Genomic DNA, 20,311 nt, shown 5'->3' with positions numbered 1-20,311 from the left:
TCTGACAGCTCATTTTGTTGATGAGAATTGGCGACTAGTGAGTAAGATTTTGAATTTTTGTCGAATGATTCCTCCCCATACTGGAACCGATATGGAAGCAGTCTTATTTAACTCTTTGAAGCAATGGGGTATTGATAAGAAAGTATTCTCTATTACTTTAGATAATGCTTCTGCAAATGACAACATGCAAAACATCTTAAAAACTCATCTACGTAAGCAGAATAGTTTGCTTTGCGATGGAGAATATTTTCATGTGCGTTGCTCCGCTCACATTTTAAATTTGATTGTGCAAGAAGGGTTAAAGGTGGCTGCTGGAGCTTTATTTAAAATAAGAGAGAGTGTGAAATATGTGAAAGCTTCTGATGGGAGAATGATGAAATTTAAAGATTGTGTGCAGCAAGCAGAAATTGAAGAAGGTATTGGTCTAAAATCAGATGTTCCAACTCGATGAAATTCTACATATATGATGTTGGAAAGTGCAATTAAATTTGAAAAAGCGTTTGACATCCTTAGTGTTGTAGATGGAGCTTATAAAGATTGTCCGACAAATGAAGAATGGAGCTTAACAAAAAAAATGTGTGAATTTTTAGAGCCATTTTATGAAACTACAAATCTCATTTCGGGTTCATCATATCCAACATCAAATTTGTATTTTATGCAAGTTTGGAAAATTGAATGTCTTTTGGAAGACAATCAAACTTGTGATGATGTTGTTATTATGAACATGGCTTTCAGAATGAAGATGAAGTTTGATAAATATTGGAAGGATTATAGCACTGTCTTGGCTTTTGGGGCAATTCTTGATCCTCGATTAAAGTTAAAGTTCTTGAGGTTTTGTTACAAAAAACTAGATCCTTCAACTTTTGAATTGAAGGCAAATGAAGTATTGGAGAAATTTAAAAGGTTGTATGGAGAGTACATAAATACTTTTGGTGGTTCAACAATTTCTCAAAGTAGTAATCAATCTCCTATGTCACCTGAAGAAGGAAGGCTTACAAAGAAGAGCAAAATGGTGATGAAGGTATTTAATTTTAATATAGTATTATTTTTCTCCTATTATGTTTATTCGTCACTTAAATAATCTTTATACTACATCTTTTAGGAGTTCAGAGAATTTGATTGTGAAACCCAAACTTCCAAGGATAAAGATGAATTAGAGATTTATCTAAAAGAAGGTTTGATTCACACCAATGAAGATGATTTGAAGTATGATGTGCTGAATTTTTGGAAGATTAATGAGGATAGGTTTCCCACTCTGTCAGTTATGGCCAGAGATGTTTTAAGTATTCCCATCACTACGGTAGCATCTGAGTTTGCATTCAGTATTGGTGGACGTGTTTTAACAAAATATAGAAGTTCCACTCTTCATGCGCATGTTCAAATGCTTATTTGCACAAGGAGTTGGTTACGTGAATTTGTTCCAAATCATGATGGTAAATATTTATGCTATTTTTTTCAAATAATATTTTAAATTAAATTTCTAACTATTTTTTAATTGGTTGATTTTAGATGATGAAATTGGTGAAATTCATGAAGAAGAAGTGTCAACAGAAACGATGCATCCCCCTCAACATTCATAATTTTAGATGATGAATTTTTGTGTCAACTTTATTTTAATTTTCTAGAGACATTATTGATGGTAAATACTAGAGAGTAAGAAAAAGGGTGATGAGACAGTAAATGCTATGTTTGATTTCTTGCTATATATAGTTAAAAGTTGGATTTAATATGATCAATGTACATTATTAACATTTATTTTTCAATTTTTTTATTTTTACGCATAAAAATGATAAAGGGATAAAATAAACTAATGACTTTTAATAAGTTTTATGTGTTATTGAAATAGAGAATATAAAAAAAAAAAGGTTTAGGTAACCCATGAGTTGGCCCTAGGACTTTTGGCCCATGAGGACTTTTGGCCCTAAGGGTTTTTTAAAAATTTGACCCTATTAGTTAAAGGGCTTTTTATTCTTCTGGCCCTATAAAATAGGGCCAAAGCCCTATAGAGCCTAACATATTGACACCACTAGTTAGAAGTGAGCTTTTGAGCTTGAGGTGTTTCCGTGTATCCTCAAGTCCGCGAGTTAATTATCAAATGAGGCTGCATATATTAATGCACCGAGCCACCGAGCTGCCTTTTTAACGTCATCGCTAGCTTGCTGCCGTTTCAGTTTCAGTTTGCGTCCGCTAAATCGATCTACCATCTATTCTACTGTTCTAAATATCTATTATCTTTTAGGTTTTCATCTTGATGGGTCTTTGGCCCGCCTTCAATATAAAGATCAAAATCCGATAATCAAGTAAAACTTATACTAAATAATATATTGATCAAAATGACAAAATTTTAGATTAGATTGAATTGAATTTTGTTTCAAATAAATTATATAAATTGGATCACATTTTTTATATATTCTTTCTAAACAATTGCATGAATTAGATAGAGTTTTGCAACTAAGGATCACCTAGCCAAAAGTAGCGATGAAATAATGTAACTAATAAGGACCCTCTTCTTATTAGGGAGGCGTTAAAACATTGGTTTTTTTCATTCTTAGCAAAATTTTTTATAAGACTTTTTTAAAGAAATTTTAATTAAAAATCATTCTTATCTTTGATATACTACTTAAATTTTTAAATAATTATTATAATAGACAAAATCATAATCTCATAAAATGCAAAAATGCAAAATCAACAATTAGAATATTATAAGAAAAAATATAACTAGAAAATCCACTTAGTCCATGAACTATGTTACTCAAAAAGAGCTTATTTTAAGTTTTTAACCAAAGCTCATCTTTTTAATAAAATATTATAAAAACACTTTCCTCATCTAATAATTACCACTTTAGTTATGTTAATCTCTCTTCCAAGGACAGGGACAAGCTATTATAAAGTGGAGAGTCAGTTTCTAGGGAGTCTGCAAATTATAAAATGCTAGACGTAATATACTATCAAGTGTCATGCTAAGAGTTATACTAGCACCAAAACAGTAACTTCAACTCCAATTTTTCAATATAATAATTTTTCTTAGAGACACTCAAATACCGAATAACAATTTCAGCACAACTCAGAAATGCTCATTCTAGGGAGAAGATAAATCCATGTCAATAGCCATACTGTCAGCTTCAACAGAGGCAGGAAATGTCATCTCCTTCAAATGGCCAAAAGAATTGCCACCTTCCTCTGGAGTAGCACCGCCATTATCGTCCGGGACACCATCAAATATGCTTAAGACATCACCAGGCGCATGCAATCCAGCGTAATCCTGATAACAGTCATGATTCTCTTCCATAAGATAATTCTTCACTTCTATTCCTTTCACATGCGCATCATCATACTTGTCTTTTATGTGGCCATGCTGTAGAGCAATCGCCCTGTGCCGAGCACTCCAGTCCGGCCGACTCCAAAGGTAAAGAGGAGGTGTTTTGTTGTTCCAGTCTTCTAATTGCTTGTCGCGCACGTCAACTGAACCCGGGAGATAAAATGCCTGGAGGGATAAACAAAATGCAAAACATGAGCTAATATAAATGCATGTCCCTTTGTTAATGTTTGGAAATTGGCTTTCGGACACAAATACAGAAACAACGAGACAACAGAAATGGAGACATAAACAAACACCATCCCACTGCGTCTACAGTCTACACCCTTTGTTTTGTTAATTAAAAAATAACTAGATTTAAACTCGCGCGCTAAAATGAATTAATTTTCATATATAAGAAAGTATTTAATAAAGAAATCTTAAAAATTGATATTAAACCTAAATAAAATTGTAAAGACATTATACATTCTAGTATGTGAAAGAGTTCATCACCTAATACATATGTTTAGCAAACTTAAATACTATAATGCAAGAATAAAGCTATTAGATGTAATGTAAATATGAATATAATATTTCAATAATTGAAAATAATATTTATTTTTTAATGAATCATGACATCATATATTATTAACATTATTATTATAATTAATGAATATTAAAGAGAAATAGCATTGCTATTAAAGTGAGCAAATTCTTTAGCAAATGAACTGTGGTCATTAACCAAATTTTTTAAATAATTGTGCAAAACATTAGCAAGGATAGAGGAGAAAGAGTGAGAGACATTTGATTATGTGAGAGGAGATAAAGATGTATGAAGTGAATGTTGATTTATATAATAAATATGAATAGAAGGCAAAATAAAATTAGAGAATGAATTAGGTTTTATTAATCAATTTATATCTATTAAAGAGAAATACCATTACTATTAAAAGGCATAGAGTAACCTACATAAAAATAAAGAATTAAAAAGTTACCCAAAAAAAAAAGTTAAAAGGAATTAAAAAGTAAAACTAAACATTACATAAGAATAAAAGATGATATCAAGATAGAAAAATTATAAAATGACAATTTCACTCAAATGTTTATATAGCAATATTAGAAGTTATCTAATATGTCAAGGATTCATTGTGTCATTATTTATTTTTCTTTTCATACATTATAAATAAATTGATAGATAGATAGATAGATAGATAGATAAATAAATTTAATTTTCGTAAAGTAAAATTTACTCTCTAATTAGGATATGCAATATTAAAATTTAGATCATTGATATGAATTAACATTTTTTATATTATATTTTTTTAGAAGTAGATAATTTAATGCGTGAAATTATGAAATTAATGCTAGATTAATTATATAGATGTTATTCTCTATAGTAGTATAAATGTGTTCTAAGATAGATGTTTTCTTCCATGTTATTGTATGGATGACATGATAATTTTATATGAAACGTATAAATTTATGTGTCATTCATTCACCATAATAAAACTTTGGACTCTCCTTTTATATATTATAATAGATTTAAATACACAATTAATTAGTAACAACCTTATTAATATGGGTGTCAAAAGTGTTTTGTGTATGAATAATGTTTTACAAACAAAAATGGAAACAAAATAAGAAATTTCTATTTCATTGTCTTGTCTCTATTGTCCTCACTTTTGGGGAGAACAAAAAATAAAAAATTTTCTATCTCCAACAAAAAAAATTAATGTCTCGATACCTGCCTTAACATTTGTGTTTGAGGGACAATTTCAAACATTTTCAGTTTTTCACACAAGATCAAGATAAAAGTTATGGACATATAGCTACAACTTACCTTTCCTGAAAGCATCTCATCATCCTCCCAAATCAAATCATATCCACCTTTCTTTCTGTCAAGTCTGGCAAATCGAAATAAGCATAAGGTAGATGAACTTTTTTAATCCCATATCAAAAGAAATGGGGGAAATAAGTTGAAACAATAGTACAATACTAACCGTTTTGTTACTTTTGGCACAATAAGTACAAGGAGTTTTGGCTTAAATGTCAGTGCCTTGTCAATAAACTTGTTAGCAAGATAACCATTAACTCCGAAAGGAGGATTCAACCCTATGATCTAGTCAAGTATTGAGAATGAAAGAAATTAACAAAGACATTACATGTTAACAACATTCGTGTATCTAAAATAACAAATTAAACTAGGAAACAAATGCTTTGCTGGGCCTTACAAGTTGAGAACCGTTTGGTAACTCTTCTGCAGTTACACTCATCCAATCTCTCTTTTCAAAGCTGAAATCATTCTGCATGGAGAAACAACCTTAGAAATACATGCCCTCATTGTAGAAGGAAGGGGAGAAGAGAAAAGAAACAGAAAATTAAACAATATAAAAGAATGAAAGATCATAACTACTTTAAAAACAAGACTATCAGAAGCAGCCACAAATAGAACTAACCAGTGCACAAGCATCCCGTGTTAAAACAGGAAACGGGAAAGGGTCGCACCCAAGAAGCCTAACTTGACAATTACGTTAGTGGCTTTGATAACACTACCAAACGTATAAACTTACAAGCATTTGTTAAACTTAGCCTAGACAACGCACATATTTTTTAACACGTCAAGGAAAAGTTTTTGTTGATAAAGTAAGAATTCCATTAAGATGAGAAAAAAGAAATACATAAAAGGTTGGGGGGGGGGGGGGGGAATAGTGTTCCCCTATAGAACAGCAAAACAGAACAAAGACCTATCAAAACAGCAAAATTCTCTCCAATCTCTCAATATATGAGAGGGAAAATCCTCTAAAATGTTCAAGAGCTTACACCAAAAAAATGCTATGCTAAGTGCCTAACCGTATCCCATAAGACATGTTTATAAGAAGAGAATCGGTCATTAAAAGTGTTATGCTCCAACCAAATCGTCCAAATAGTGGCAAAAATTGCATTGTTCCACATAATTTTTGCCTCTTCTCTACTACCAAACTCAACAAACCTAATCAATAGAAGTATATCTAGAGTTGCAGGGCACACCCACATTCATCAAAGATGCTAAACAAATTATATCATAAGAAACTAGTCATTGAGCAGAGCAAAAATAGATGGGAATTAGACTATGTTTTTGCCCCACACATAATACACACATCAGCAGAGATAGCCTTGTGTGGTCTTCGAACCTTCAACAAGTTCTTGGTAAATTAAAGAGCAAGTTCCATCTTAGAAATGACAAAATTCAACAAACTTCTTTATGTATCAGGAACCCTAAATTAAACAGAGAGGAATGCACTCACAAAACTCATTTATTTAACACAATTAATGATCCTAACACGGCACAGACATATTCTAAATTGGTGGAGCCTTTGCAGCACACCCAATATACTGATGCACTAATCCATTAGAAATTATCGTCACAGCATGCATATAACAGCCCCCCACTTCACAGAATTTTTCGTTGCATTTCGATCTTGAGAATGTGCTCATTTCCTAAAAACCAACATATCTAGAACATATTTACAAAACATGCATTTACCAAAATCCAAAGTAGCCAGCTGTGAAAGGTTAGAACTAGATCAAAAGATATACCTTGGCTTGGATTAAATCATAGTTCTTAAATAAGCATGGCTTCCCCATCTGTTCAAGCTTTGATTTCATCAAACAACTGAAGTCATTGGAACCACAACAAAAGTCTAAAACCTGATAAACAATAACATGTAATTGTAGGACAACGCAAGTTAGTCAAAACAATAGTAAAATCCAAGCAATAACTTAATATACCTCCCAATTTATTTATTTATTTTTCAGATTGAGAAGTTCCACAACAATTGAATGTTACAAAATTTTAATGTTTCAGAAAACATCATTTATAACCTAATGTTTGTATAAATTAACATATAAGTCACCGTCATCTGACCTTAGAAAACAAATACTTCGCATATAGGTATAAGACAGCAGCTCTTAATGAAGCCGAAAGAAGGACATATATCAACCTACTTTAATTTTGATTTATTTTATTAACATCCTACCTTAAATTATACACTGAAGATTTCATTCGAAGCCCTGAAAACTTGAATGATTCAGAACTGAATATATATATTCTTTCACTAGAGTGGAAAATAGTACTACAAGATGTACAACCATCATTCTACTATCAAGATCACTGCATTTACTCCATAAAACAATACAATTAAATCTAAAAAATGGCATGGAAACTGGAAAGATAACTTCTCTGTGCCTACACACTACACAGTACATACCATGTCACCATTTTGCACATACCAATGAAGCCTATCAACAATCTGCAATAAAAGATGTCTCATTAGTAAATAAGAACTTGAGAAAGGAAAAACATTGAAAAGATTATCCAGTATAATGAATTGTAGCGTATTAGTTCACAAAATCATTACTTAGAAGTAGTAATCGGTGTTAGAATCAGTAATTAAGTATAACAGACATTATAAAATCAGTAATTCTATGACATTGCCTACTTAGTATATTATTTAAGGTATTATTCTCTGTTGTTGATAGTACTACTTTTCTCCCATGAAGCCACATAAACATACCATTACTTCATTGCCTTGTTACTTTAAAATTCTCTTACACAAACTAGCTCTTATCATAATTTTAAGGGTTAATTACCAATTCCGTAACCGAAAGATTCAGCTACTGACAAAAAGGTCATTAAAAGATGTTATCGACAAAACAGCCCCTAAATAATTTAAAAATACGACAAAAAGAACTAATCAATATTATATTTTTTGTAAGTAACAAAAAAACCTTTCATATTTAACAAATGACTTATCCATTAGATCTAAATTTTTGTGGCAACATTTGAATAAATATTTAAAAGGTGCACAGAAAAATTCGGAACAAAATTTGATCTATAGATTTTTCTTTTTATTTTTCAAAAAGATGTGGTCATTCACAATTTAAAAAAAAAAATTTAATTCATTTCATAAAAAATTACCAAATTTTAAGGATGAAAAGATCTTATTTTTCTAATAATGATTTAAAAAATTTGCATTAAAATTTTATCTCTAAAGCCATTTTTTAGAATATATTTAATATCTAGTTCTTTTTGTCGTGTTTTTAAATCTTTCCGGGCTTATTTGTCGTTAGTATCTTTTGGGGTTCGTTTTGTCACCGATGCTAACCTTCGGGTACCATTTTAATAGTTTACTCTAATTTTAATAATAAAAATTACCCATTTACTTTTTTCAATTTCAGCAATGAAAAAATTATTTCTAAGATGTATGCTGAAGTGTATTACTTAAATAAAATGTGGTAACAAAATTATTAACATTATAAAACTATAAACTAGCAAAAAATAAGAAGTTTAAACAGCTAATTACATTGTGTATTACAGAATGTTTATAACATGAATATTACTTAACCGACTTCATACAATATCTGTCATACATTTCACAAAGAATTAACTCACACAAAAGTAACGTTTTATTAGATTAAGAACTACAAAGATTCTTATTCATTTAAATTTATTTCATTTATTAATATTATACTTATCTAAAGAATTGCATACACTAAATTTTATTTTAAATCTTCTCTCTATTTTAAATATTTTTACTTAATTAATTATGTGTATGTAGTTTCTTAGGTCTATACTATCATAACTTTTTCAGATTGTTGATAAGGCTTAAGTTAAATTAACTCATTTCCTTAATAAAGTTGTTCAATATTGAAAAAAAAACTAATGCCTTTTGTCCTAAGTACTCCTAACTAGTAACTAATTTAAAACTAAGAATAGTTTTTCAAAATAGTAGTATATCAACAAAGAATTTGAAATGAACATAAGAATCACTATAACTTCGAAAGAGTCAAATACTATACTATATTATTACAAATGACATTATCCCAAATAACATAATAGAAAATAGAAACTTGACCACTAATGAAACAAATCAAACATGTGAAGTCTTCAAAATATATAATAATTCACATATTTGATCCAAAATTATTATAAGCAAAAAACGGATATTCCAAGCATTTTTACACACTTTTTTTTTCTAAGCAGGGAGTAAATGGAAAAGTCTAGGGGACCAGCAGTTTTATTAAATTTTGGCCAGCATGTAACCAGCAGAGAAAGGTGAGCCATTGGATGAAATCTCATACCAATCTCACACCATCAAATCATCATTGATGGCTAGTTGATGGCTAACAATCACAAAAATTGCTGGCCCCCTAGCATTGCTCGGGAGTAAATATAGGCATTGGCAATGAATTACTCATACGGTGAAACCCTCCAAACATGTACACATGTATACACACATAGCTCGAGCAACCGAATAAGAAAAGGTAAAATATGTCAGCCTCTTGTCAATTAGTATTTAAAAAAGAAAAAACATAAAAATAAAAATAACAAATTTACCTCTTTCAGCTTGTCTATTTTAGTGAAATGGCGACCAAAGGACGTATATCGCATACCATGAAGAAATGGAGCAAGATAGACTTTAAGTTGCTTCTGTAAGTAAATTGACAATCAAGATTATCTTTCCAATAAAAACTTAAATGTGTTATATTTGTATGAATATCCAAAGTAATGCCTGCAGTGCCAAAGCATAACACTTTTTCCAAGGTGCTGATAACTATCAACAGAAAAGAGAAGGCTTATTGAAATTGCAATAACAGAGTAGAGTTGCTTTACGTGTGTAAATAAAATGTATACAAAGTGAAATGAAGGCTCTAGTAGCTGTATACAAATCTGACATCTCTCGGATATAGTCTCTATAGCGTTTATAAGTGTCAGGCATCCCTCACGTCAAACATTTTCAAGTATGAGTGTATGATGCACAATGGAATTAGTAGTAACTAGAAAATACATCGAGATGGGTATCTATGGTAATTACCTGCGATAGGGATTTAGGGGCAGAGGTACCAACATAAAAGAAAATATGGGAACAAAGGTTGGGTTTGAAATTCCTCTACAAAGGCATATAGATCTAAGAAACCACTTTTTAATTACTATTCCTAATTACAACCGTAAAATAATGAGCTTAATCCACTTTCCATGTCATTTTCTTGTATGCATGAAAATGATTTATTATGGATGATAGTTCAAATAATTCTAATACTAAAGATTTAGAGAAATTCACTCATGTGGTTTGTATATGACAATGAACAGCTAGCTGATATATTGACTTTGTCCTATAAAACTCTTTTGATTGAATCTATTTGTAACCAGCATGCACATGACATATAAAGTGTTAAAGTTAATATTTAAGTTGTAGCAGCAATATATCTACTAGAGCTCATTATTTAGAGTCTTATGTGGATAAGTTATGTACATAACATTGTTTATAGTATAAATATCCTTATGTGTGAGACGATACATCATACATTTCTACCAAATTCTTTAAATATCAAAGCAAAGAAATTTTACTTAAATGAGGACTAAACTAACCAAACTGACCACGAAATATTTAACATTGACAAAACTAGAAACTAATCCCGCATATCAATGAAGAAGGGAGAAGTCAATAATCCAATACACACAAAGATTACATCCGTTCGACAAAAAATGATCAAATTTTAACTGACAGTAACGGAGCGTCTTACATGTGGCGTGAGTCATTAGTCAAGAACTGTTAAAGGGTTATCTGTCTATTTGAGAAGTTAATTGGAAATGGGTATCAGACATCTATTTGTACTAATAATCTAGGTAAGGCACTTGTTTACTACAAGTTCACAACTGACACAGGCTCAGCCCGAGAAAATCCTAGGTGCTGTTTTATTCTGTAGTCAAGAATAGTAACATAATTATATTACAGTTATGGTAAATGTAATCAAGGTAAGTTGTTTCAACCTGCCAAATAAAAAGCTGATGGAGGATCCCTGGTTCACAAATAGCTTTTGCATCCTCGATACTACACCCTTCATCTAACTTCTGTAAAGCTGTTTGAATGGCCTACAAGAAAAGCCAAAATAATCCATAACAGAGCCCAAAATGTCTCGTACTAGATTACGAATGCTTACAGCTGCATTCAAGTAGTAAAAAGCAAGACAAACCTTAACAGAGCCCTCCACTTTCCCTAGAGTAAGGCTCTTATCAAATCCTGTTTCTGTGAAACAAGTACTTGAACCAAAGCATTGATTGTTCTTCTTGAATTCTTCCTCATTGACTGTAGACATTGATTCTTTCACCAAAGATAAAATTCTGCATAACAGTAATGTTCAAATTGTAAATACACAATCAATCTCTTTCTCTAAAGTGTATCCAATATAGTTCACAATCATACTCTTTTTCCATATCAGCTTGAATAAAGTCAGGCGATGTTTTGACTTTTTTCCCCAGAGGCTTGTCCAAGCTCCGTGTTTCTGTTCTTTGACTAACCAATTTTCGCTGCAGAGATACAGCCTGTTGTATTCTTGAACTCTTGTGTGTGTTATCTTTACCCAAAATCAATTTACTGCCAATGCTTGGTAGAGATCTACCGGACAAAGACTTCTTTTCATCTTTCACATATTTGCTAGAAGCAACAGACTCAAGTGATCCATGTGAGAAATATAGACCTTTTTCGTTATCTCGAACTTTGGTAGAACTATCATTTTGGATAGCCATGCTTTCCCTTGTAACAAGCTTAGTTGCCAATGACTTCTTATGAGGAAGATCTTCGAAACTTTTCCTCAATAGTATAGCATCCTTCTCTTTGCTGAATAATTTGTGGCCTTGTTTCTTTTCCTTCACTTTATTATATGGAAATACTAGATGATTTCTAGCAGGAGTACCAAGTTCTGGAACTATCTCATGATCCCTGAACAACAAAGGATTAGAAACAATATAGCAATGGTATAGCATATGGAAAATAACAATCAAAAGACAAATTTGCATTATGAAATTATTGAACAGTAATAAGTAATAACTTACATACAATACATCAAAATACGACGATCAAGTAGGTTATCCCAGGCCCTTTGTGGAATGCCTTTTTCATAATCAAATGTGAGTGGAATCTCCCTTAAGAAAATAACATGAGACAAAGAGGTACTTAGGACAACGCAAATAAATAAAAATATGCAGAGGAATTTCAGCAATGACACCATACTTGATATTTGATTAAAAAAAAAAGGAAAGGAACAAGAGAAACCAACTTGGGTAAGCATTTCCTGTGGTAAGCCTTAGGGCAGCGTCGACATACTGCAAACTGCAAATCATGAACATTCCTATTTTCACCTTTTCTGCATAAAGTGCATATGTGAAGAGGACAGATAAATGTCTTGTCAATAACAACTCTCTTTCTCCTTTCGTGTTGCTCCGCGTCAATGCCGGGGTAGAGTAGCCTTGCAACACATGCAGGATGGTAGTGCTGACCACAGTTTGCAGTAATACAAGGAAACACCTAAGAGAACCAAACCACAAAATTGCTTCCATTTAACCGTAAAGAAGGAAAACAAGTAAATTAAGCTCAACATTTAAAACAATACGAAATGACAAAAATAAAAAGACAAAAGTTGAAAACTGAAATTCAGGAAAGCTTTCTTAATATTTGACCAGTACAGAATATCACGATTTCAAAGAGAATAAGAGATACAAGACAACAAGTCTGTCAATGCTTCCTTTCACAGTAAGCGTAATCGAATCCTAATGTCCCAGAATATTCAGGGAAAAAAGATTCATAAGAATGGTCCACAAATCCTAATGTCCCAGAATACTTGTTTTGCAAACATATGGGGTTAAAGTCTTTGTAACAATATTTTCAACTTTATGACTTACAAACACGTTGTGCATAGAACTCATTAACTCAACATATATTTTTAATAATTCTAAGACATTCTATCCACTGTCACATGTTCTGTGTCGTCATAATGGACAGCGGTGCACGAGATATAGTAATGGCAGCATTGTTTTCATACAAAACCATCAGAGGTGGAACAGTTTTCATGTTAATTCATTTAGCAAAAAGCTTCAGTATAACAACTCACAGGTTCCATAAGCCATATCTCAAATGCAGCTTAAACATTGCTTCTTGCCACCACATTTTGTTATAATACTCTAAGATAGACCTCCACAAGACCAAATTTTCCCATATAAAGGTATAATACTCTAAGATAGACCTCCAATCAACAGGTGAGCTGGCCAAGTTCTTTCATGTAGAACGTTGAATGCATCAATTGCTTAATTATCCAGACACCCTCTTTATCAGAATGAATACAACAATGCCATTCACATGAATAAGTATCGTGATTCCTTTAGAAATAATTAGAAACCCTTTGGATAAAATGGGGTGACCGTAAATGAAAAGCTGAGCAGTGTGAATCAAAGCTTTTCAAACCATACCATTGGTGCTAGTCTCAATCCATATAAAGAGTGTTCTAATTTCAAACTACATTATACCATTGGTGCTAGTCTCAATCCATATAAAGAGTGTTCTAATTTCAAACTACATTAACTGATAATGTGGCCATTCCAGTAGGCAGTTTGACGTATGGAACCTCCTTAAGGTCAACATGCAAAAACCTATTCTTGAAATCCATTTGATGTCATGGCGAATCTTGGCATTCAGCAATGGAAAGAATAGTATGCACCACAGCACCAGAATCATCTTAGTGACAAGTGTAAAGATCTCATTAATGGTCAAGTCTATACTCTTGCTTACATCTGCTAGGACCCTAAAGTGGGAATCTAAGAAGTGGGGAGGAGGTCAATGCAACTAACACGAGTCTAATATCTTGATGAGACTATGGTGTAATGTTTGTAACAACCCAAAAATTAATTGGGGTTAGCCTCAGTAATAACTTGGCTTTGCCAATAAAGTAAAGCATAATGGTCGGGTTTTGTTTCCCATTGCAAAACGCTCATTGTGGTCTGACTTATGAATGTAAGAATGATGATTGAGTGCTCTAAGTTAGGGAATGAATAATTGGTTGTGTTTGAAGTTTGAACAGTGGGAAACCAGATGTGTTAAAGGCAAATCCATTGTCCTGAAAAATTGTTTCTAATCCTTTGTCCACAACTAATCAAGTTTTTATGTCCTTAGTCTATGTATTTCTGTCTAGACAATATCCAAATACAGCTTTAGAGATTAGGGCCTAAATAGCATTTATTATTGTGATGTTTCCTGTAAGACTAAGAAATATGAGTTACATTAAAAATATTAAAAAATAATAAGTATTTGAAATGTACCTCTGCATTTGATGATTCATCAGATGAACCCAAGTTGCCACAAGCAAAGCATTGATGCTTCTTATTTTTACAATTTTCACAGTAAAAGTTTGGAAAGGCCTGCAAAGTTGAGAGTTGGTCTTATAAAGCTACAATTGGAAGTAGAGACATATATTGTTAACACTGAATTTGAGACTTTGAGATGAAAATGAAATAGGAAGGGAAGCAAAATAATGGGAAGTTTCAAGCAGAGTATTCAGCATCACTTGCTTTCAAAAGTGCTAATGAAAAATCTTAGTTTTTATTCAATTTGAAATACTTTATTATAGATATAACCGAAGAGGAGAACCAAGATAATTGGCTCCCATTTACTCTCTTTTTTCCACTCCTTATGAGAAAATACATCCAAACATGGCTCAACTTATATTTGTTCTACTTTTTTCTTAGAACAGCTGAAGATGGGAGATAGTTACTTACTGTAACTTGAGCTTTAGTGAATCCAAGAGAATCACACAATGAATCTTTACCATCCTCTATAGTTGGATGGAAGGATCTTAAGCATCTTCCTTCACAGCTGAATTATTGTAACAAAAGTAACTAGTTCAGTAAAACAAATGTGAAAATGCCCTAATTTCTTAGCAATACATAAAGGATGGAGAGCAAAATAATGCAAGTCCTTATAACCATGAACTTGTATTGAGAAGACATACGGAAGTATTTCACCACCATTGTCACAAATTGCACAAACAGTATCATAACCAACACTTTGCCCAACATTGACGCCAAGTTCACCATCGGACTTGTCACTCTCCTCCTCTTCTGAGTCAATTATAAATTTTGGTTTTCTAGAGGATCGAACATCCTGCCATTAACCAACATAACCTCAAATAACTGAAATAAGAAAGAACATAAAAGTATAGCTACATAAATAGAAAAACAAAGAAAAAAACAAAGAGCTAACAATTTCGCTGACCTCATGGAATAGTTCATTTGAATCCCCCTCTCCAATGAAGTTTAGCAGATACTGTAGATTCAAGTTTTTTATTAAAGAAAAAGTAAACAAAAAATGAAAATGATGCCATATGGTGAATCCACATTGTATTCAGAAAATAGCAAAGGTCAACGAGTGATTAAAGACAAATCAAATAAATAATCGAGCAATTATCCATCCATAAGAATTGAGAATGTCAACCTTGCAACTCAACTGTATAAAGCCAAAGGAACAATGGCAGACATCAAACAACTCTATTATTCTGTCATGTAAATAAGTTGGTTAACATTTGAGAAAAAGGTTGAATGGCTACCCCATTATCTGTAAATATTTTATTAAGAATTAAAATTTTAAAAATAGGAAGCCATCTATTGTGTAACAGGCACCAGAACAATTAGCATAGTAATTCAATTTTTGAATGCTAATATATATAAAACCCCATTTAATTGCACAACAAACCCAAAAGCAAGAAATAAGTGGTATATATGCAGGCTTGTTTCTATCAATTGCATAAGTTATCATATAACCCTCTTTAATGTATTCTTAGTAAAAAATACAGTAGTACAGACCTTAGACTTTGCGAAATCAGCATCCCTTTTGGCGGCCTCTCTAATCATTGACATATGATTTATAAGATCATTCTCGGACGGCATTACATCAAATGAGCTGTGAAACAGAACATATATTAATTAACGAATTGGAATATGCAAAAGACCGAATATTCACAAATGACAAAATGAAAATTCATGCCTAAAGGCCTTCATTATTTTGTTCCAAATAGAAACTCCAGTTTCCTCTGGATTCCATTTCACAGCATGCAGCCAAGATACTGTGACTAGGACTGTCCTAAAAGCACTTTCAAAGCACTTCCTTGGCCTTTGCAGTGTTATCCGGTTTTTGTCCTTCAAAAGCACTGAAATCTCCGGCTGCTGCTCATCGGAAAGTTCGAACCTCCATCCTATAATCTGCTTATGAACCTTCTGGAGTCCGTCATCAGCAGTGCCGCGCAAATATACTTTTGTTCCCGAACTACAACTGATCTCATCACTAGTGCTCCACAACAATGTCAAACTAGAAAGTGGTGCAAATCCATCATTCTCATTTTCAAACCAATAATCGTTAACAACAGATGGAATAATCTCACCCTCTTCATCAGATGATGCCATTAGATGTCCAAATAATCTGTGTTATAGGGAAAGAATTAAGTGTTATAGTATCCCATTCTTTGTAGCATAGATTCATATATTAAATAAACAAATAACTACATGAAGAAGATTTACGAAAGAGTTTTCAGAATATTAAATATTCTACCTTTTGGCACTTCAAAAATCATAACTAATCTATGTTGATTACTTGATATGGTATTCAAACCAACCAAAAAAATGTTATTAAAAAGATTCATATAAAACATAAAGTGAGAGGGAAAAAATTGAAGCATTTAAACTTTTATCTTAATTGTATGTAGCAAGAATTTAAAAAATAATAAAAAAATAAAAAAGATTATCGTGTAATATATACTTATAACAGGAAATCTAAACTTCTCTTTTAGTTTCAATGAACTCACTCACCTCAACCGATATTTAAAAAAAAAGAACCATGAAGAACTCATAGTACTAAAAAGATGTTCTTATTGAAAAGCCTCATGTACAATATCTTTATTTTAAGGAGCTAAAATACTACATTTTTCTTCCACGACCAGAATATCTATGTCAAATACAGGGACATAAGCCAATTAAGACACTTCGTTTGGTGAAGAGAGGATGAACTCTCACACTCCACTGCACGCCACATTGGACCAAAACTCTTGAATCTGAAGTTAGTAAACTAAACTTATTTTATAATAAAAAACAAATAACAATATATTGGCAATTACTCCAATACCTTTGAAAATTAGAAGGAAAATTAACATTTTTTATATAGGAAAAGTATATAGAACCAACTAATAATCAGCCAAGAATTGACCAACATAATTAATTATAATTAGTTTTATTAATTTATAATTTAATTTATTTTTTAAATTATTGTTGACCACGTTCAAAACATGAGGGAAGATACGCTAGTAATAGGAGAGAATCACGGCACAGATGCTTTGATCATTCATTAGTTGGTTCCATATAATTAATTATGTTTTATTAATGCGTAACACATGAAACATAGAAATCATATCCAAAACCATCCAATTTACAAGAAAAAGAAACATCCGTATGCCTATCAGTAGCAACATCCGGTTAAAGTCACCGGTGCCTTTGGTTTACCAGTTTAATTCTTGGCTTATATAGAGTTGGTTCCCTAGCATTGTTGTTTTATATATTATCGCATAATAACCATAATTGTATACGTATTAAAACATAAAACAAATCTTTCTATATATTTTATTTTAATAAAGAGTATTGTATTTAAATTAAACTCTATATAATTAATTCATCACATTATTTCCATTTTATATGTCACTATAAAACTTGATAAATACTTGCCTAATCTAAAGTATATTTAGAGTGTGTTCTAAATTTATTTTTATCTAAATTTTATGTATATATTAGATTGGTTAATTATATGATTATTTTAACCAATATGAGTTAGTCAAATAGTTAGTTCCGAGGTTTTAAATCTGAGAAAATATTAGGGCAACACTTTTATTAAAATCTAGCGAGTACTTATCAATAATTTTACACCCTTAAATATAATCTAACACCATAAAAAACATTAATAATAGCTAGTTAAGAGCTACAAATTACACAATATGCTTGCTCCCAACACTCCTTTTCAAATCTAGCTTTGTACTTTATTTTTGCTATTCTATCCGGAAATAAAAGAGAAAGCGATATTTTCGGTTCCATTCTCTTTATTTTTCCAATTCTCTAACTTTTAACTTTTAAGTTCCATTTCTTTCTTTACATTTTTTTTTCGTCACCCTCAAATAGAACGAAAAGCAAAACCAGGAGTAAAATATACATTCGAATAGGTAGCTAATATTCAAAACGACCACAACTTTTGTTCATTATTCAACTGAACTTCTAAACGATTGATTATTTCAAACTAAAAGCACGATGTTAAAACGAAATCAAATAGAAAATGCACTGGGAAAAAAAAACCTTACTTGAGAGCAGAAGAAACTTGAAACCTAGAAGACCAGAGTTTTGGTTTAGCTATGATTTCATCTTATTAGACGAAGAAGAAGGGAGTGACTTTCCGGTTTCCATTTACGAGCATGTTTAGTGCGTGAGTGCTGCTTCAGGATACTTGCAATACACGCTGCCCTTGTATTTTGTAGTCCTATTCGGGAAAATGAAAAGGGCATCACCGTAATTTTGGTCCACATTCACAATTTTTTAAATACATAAAATAAATTCATTATTTCTCAATGGTGGATTATATTTGTATAGCGTAGAGATCCGGATGCTATTTCGTAGAGAAATAAATATTATTGTCATTTGTGGAATAGTTATTCGACATCTGGCCCTTCTTTCCTTATATAGGGAGCAGCTTAATAAAATTTGGCAGAACTTGTTCAAATAATAGCTACTTAACATTGTTCACCACTTAAATAACAATATTAAGTTGAGGTTTGTAATCAATAATTTTTATTGATGGAGAGTGTTACCATCTTAAATAATATAAATAATTACTAATTAAATAAAAATATATTATATTTTAATTTAATATTATTAATTAAATTTAAAATTAATTTATTCTTTTAATCTTATTAATTCACATTATTTAAAAATATTATTAGTTATTTATATTTTTTCTATTCTGATATATACAAAATATCTATTCACAATTGATTTAACACATAATAATTAATAATTTTTTAATGAATATATTTTGAGTTTATTAAAATAATTGTCTTGTAATAAATTAATAATCATCTATTTATATGTGCAATATAATTAAAATATTAACTAATGAAATATATCTATTGAATAAAATATTTAAAATAATATTAAATGATCATTAAAATTTATTATTTTTAGTCAGTAATTAATCATCAATAATAATAAATCCAGAAATTTTTAACGGTAAAAAAAGTATTGTACATGTAGTATAAAAAAAGTTTTCTATTAATATTATAAAACATAATCAATTTTTAAATTATTTGATTAATATATCTATTAAAAAGAACTTAATAATATAAAACAACAAAAAAATTATTGAAAATTTATTTATTTTTTGTTTTATATTTTAAAAAATATAGGATAATTTTATTGTCAATTTAACCAAGCACTTTCATTTTAAGAAAATAATCTTTTAAAGTAAAAAAATAAAATCTCAATCTTGAATTTATAATTTTTATAACGTGCTAGTTTGCTATTTTGATTTAAATTATATTAGAACCTTATTTTCTCATTTTACCGATTTCTTCTCTTTAAAAGAGCATAATCTTTCTTTCTAAATATATATGTTATAAATAATTATTTAAAAAAATTCATCTTCTATATAATTACAAAATTAACTTTTTATTATAATATTTTTAACAAAGAATACTTTTAACTATAGCTAACTTAAAAAAAAAACATCAACTTATAAGCATATTCTTTCTAATCTCAAAAAATTAAAAAGATACAAATTCAATTTAAGTTTGATTATTCATATTTTGATTGCACATATAGTTATCAAGTTGATTATTAAGTGTCAAACATTGAGTTAAGAAAAAAAACAATAGATAAAATTAAAGTAATTAGATTACCTTTTCAAATACTAAAAATAAATCAAATTAAATTAAAATTAATTTAATAAGTATAAATAACAATAAATGTATTTAGTAAAATAATTTTTAAAATTTAAAAATATTATAATAGATATTAAGGTAAAGTACTAAATTGGTCTCTTACGTTTAGGTGTAATTTTGTTTTGATTCTTAAAGTTTAAAGTGTCCTATTTGAATCTAAAAAAATTTCATTATTTAACTTCAATGTAG

At 30.6% G+C, this 20,311-nt stretch overlaps 2 protein-coding genes across 3 annotated transcripts; one reads left to right on the top strand and one right to left on the bottom strand.

The window, feature by feature from the left end:
* Positions 1 to 724: 724 nt before the first annotated feature.
* On the top strand, positions 725 to 2,304 carry LOC140174743 (zinc finger BED domain-containing protein RICESLEEPER 1-like). The gene is made up of 3 exons (XM_072200252.1): positions 725 to 1,021; positions 1,103 to 1,433; positions 2,240 to 2,304. The coding sequence occupies exons 1-3, from the start codon at positions 725 to 727 to the stop codon at positions 2,302 to 2,304; spliced, it is 693 nt and encodes a 230-aa protein (XP_072056353.1).
* A 617-nt stretch (positions 2,305 to 2,921) lies between these two features.
* LOC112707613 (protein ENHANCED DOWNY MILDEW 2) lies at positions 2,922 to 18,631 on the bottom strand. 2 transcript variants are annotated; one of them, XM_025759424.3, is made up of 19 exons: positions 18,491 to 18,631; positions 16,144 to 16,575; positions 15,963 to 16,059; positions 15,376 to 15,426; positions 15,113 to 15,264; positions 14,880 to 14,976; positions 14,424 to 14,522; positions 12,392 to 12,639; positions 12,168 to 12,257; positions 11,539 to 12,054; positions 11,309 to 11,456; positions 11,106 to 11,207; positions 9,672 to 9,764; positions 7,543 to 7,584; positions 6,872 to 6,982; positions 5,527 to 5,598; positions 5,296 to 5,414; positions 5,136 to 5,199; positions 2,922 to 3,484 (listed from the first exon to the last, which is right to left on the bottom strand). In XM_025759424.3, exons 2-19 carry the CDS (start codon positions 16,557 to 16,559, stop codon positions 3,080 to 3,082), a joined length of 2,922 nt encoding a protein of 973 aa, XP_025615209.1. In that variant the 5' UTR covers positions 16,560 to 16,575; positions 18,491 to 18,631; the 3' UTR covers positions 2,922 to 3,079. The 2 variants fall into 2 exon arrangements, with proteins under 2 accessions (XP_025615209.1, XP_029144412.1); XM_029288579.2 differs by lacking the exon at positions 9,672 to 9,764.
* Positions 18,632 to 20,311: the final 1,680 nt, after the last annotated feature.

The sequence above is a fragment of the Arachis hypogaea genome, chromosome 8 (assembly GCF_003086295.3).
Source record: "Arachis hypogaea cultivar Tifrunner chromosome 8, arahy.Tifrunner.gnm2.J5K5, whole genome shotgun sequence".
NCBI classification, from domain to species: Eukaryota; Viridiplantae; Streptophyta; class Magnoliopsida; order Fabales; family Fabaceae; genus Arachis; species Arachis hypogaea.
This window is presented reverse-complemented; position numbering and strand designations above follow the sequence as displayed.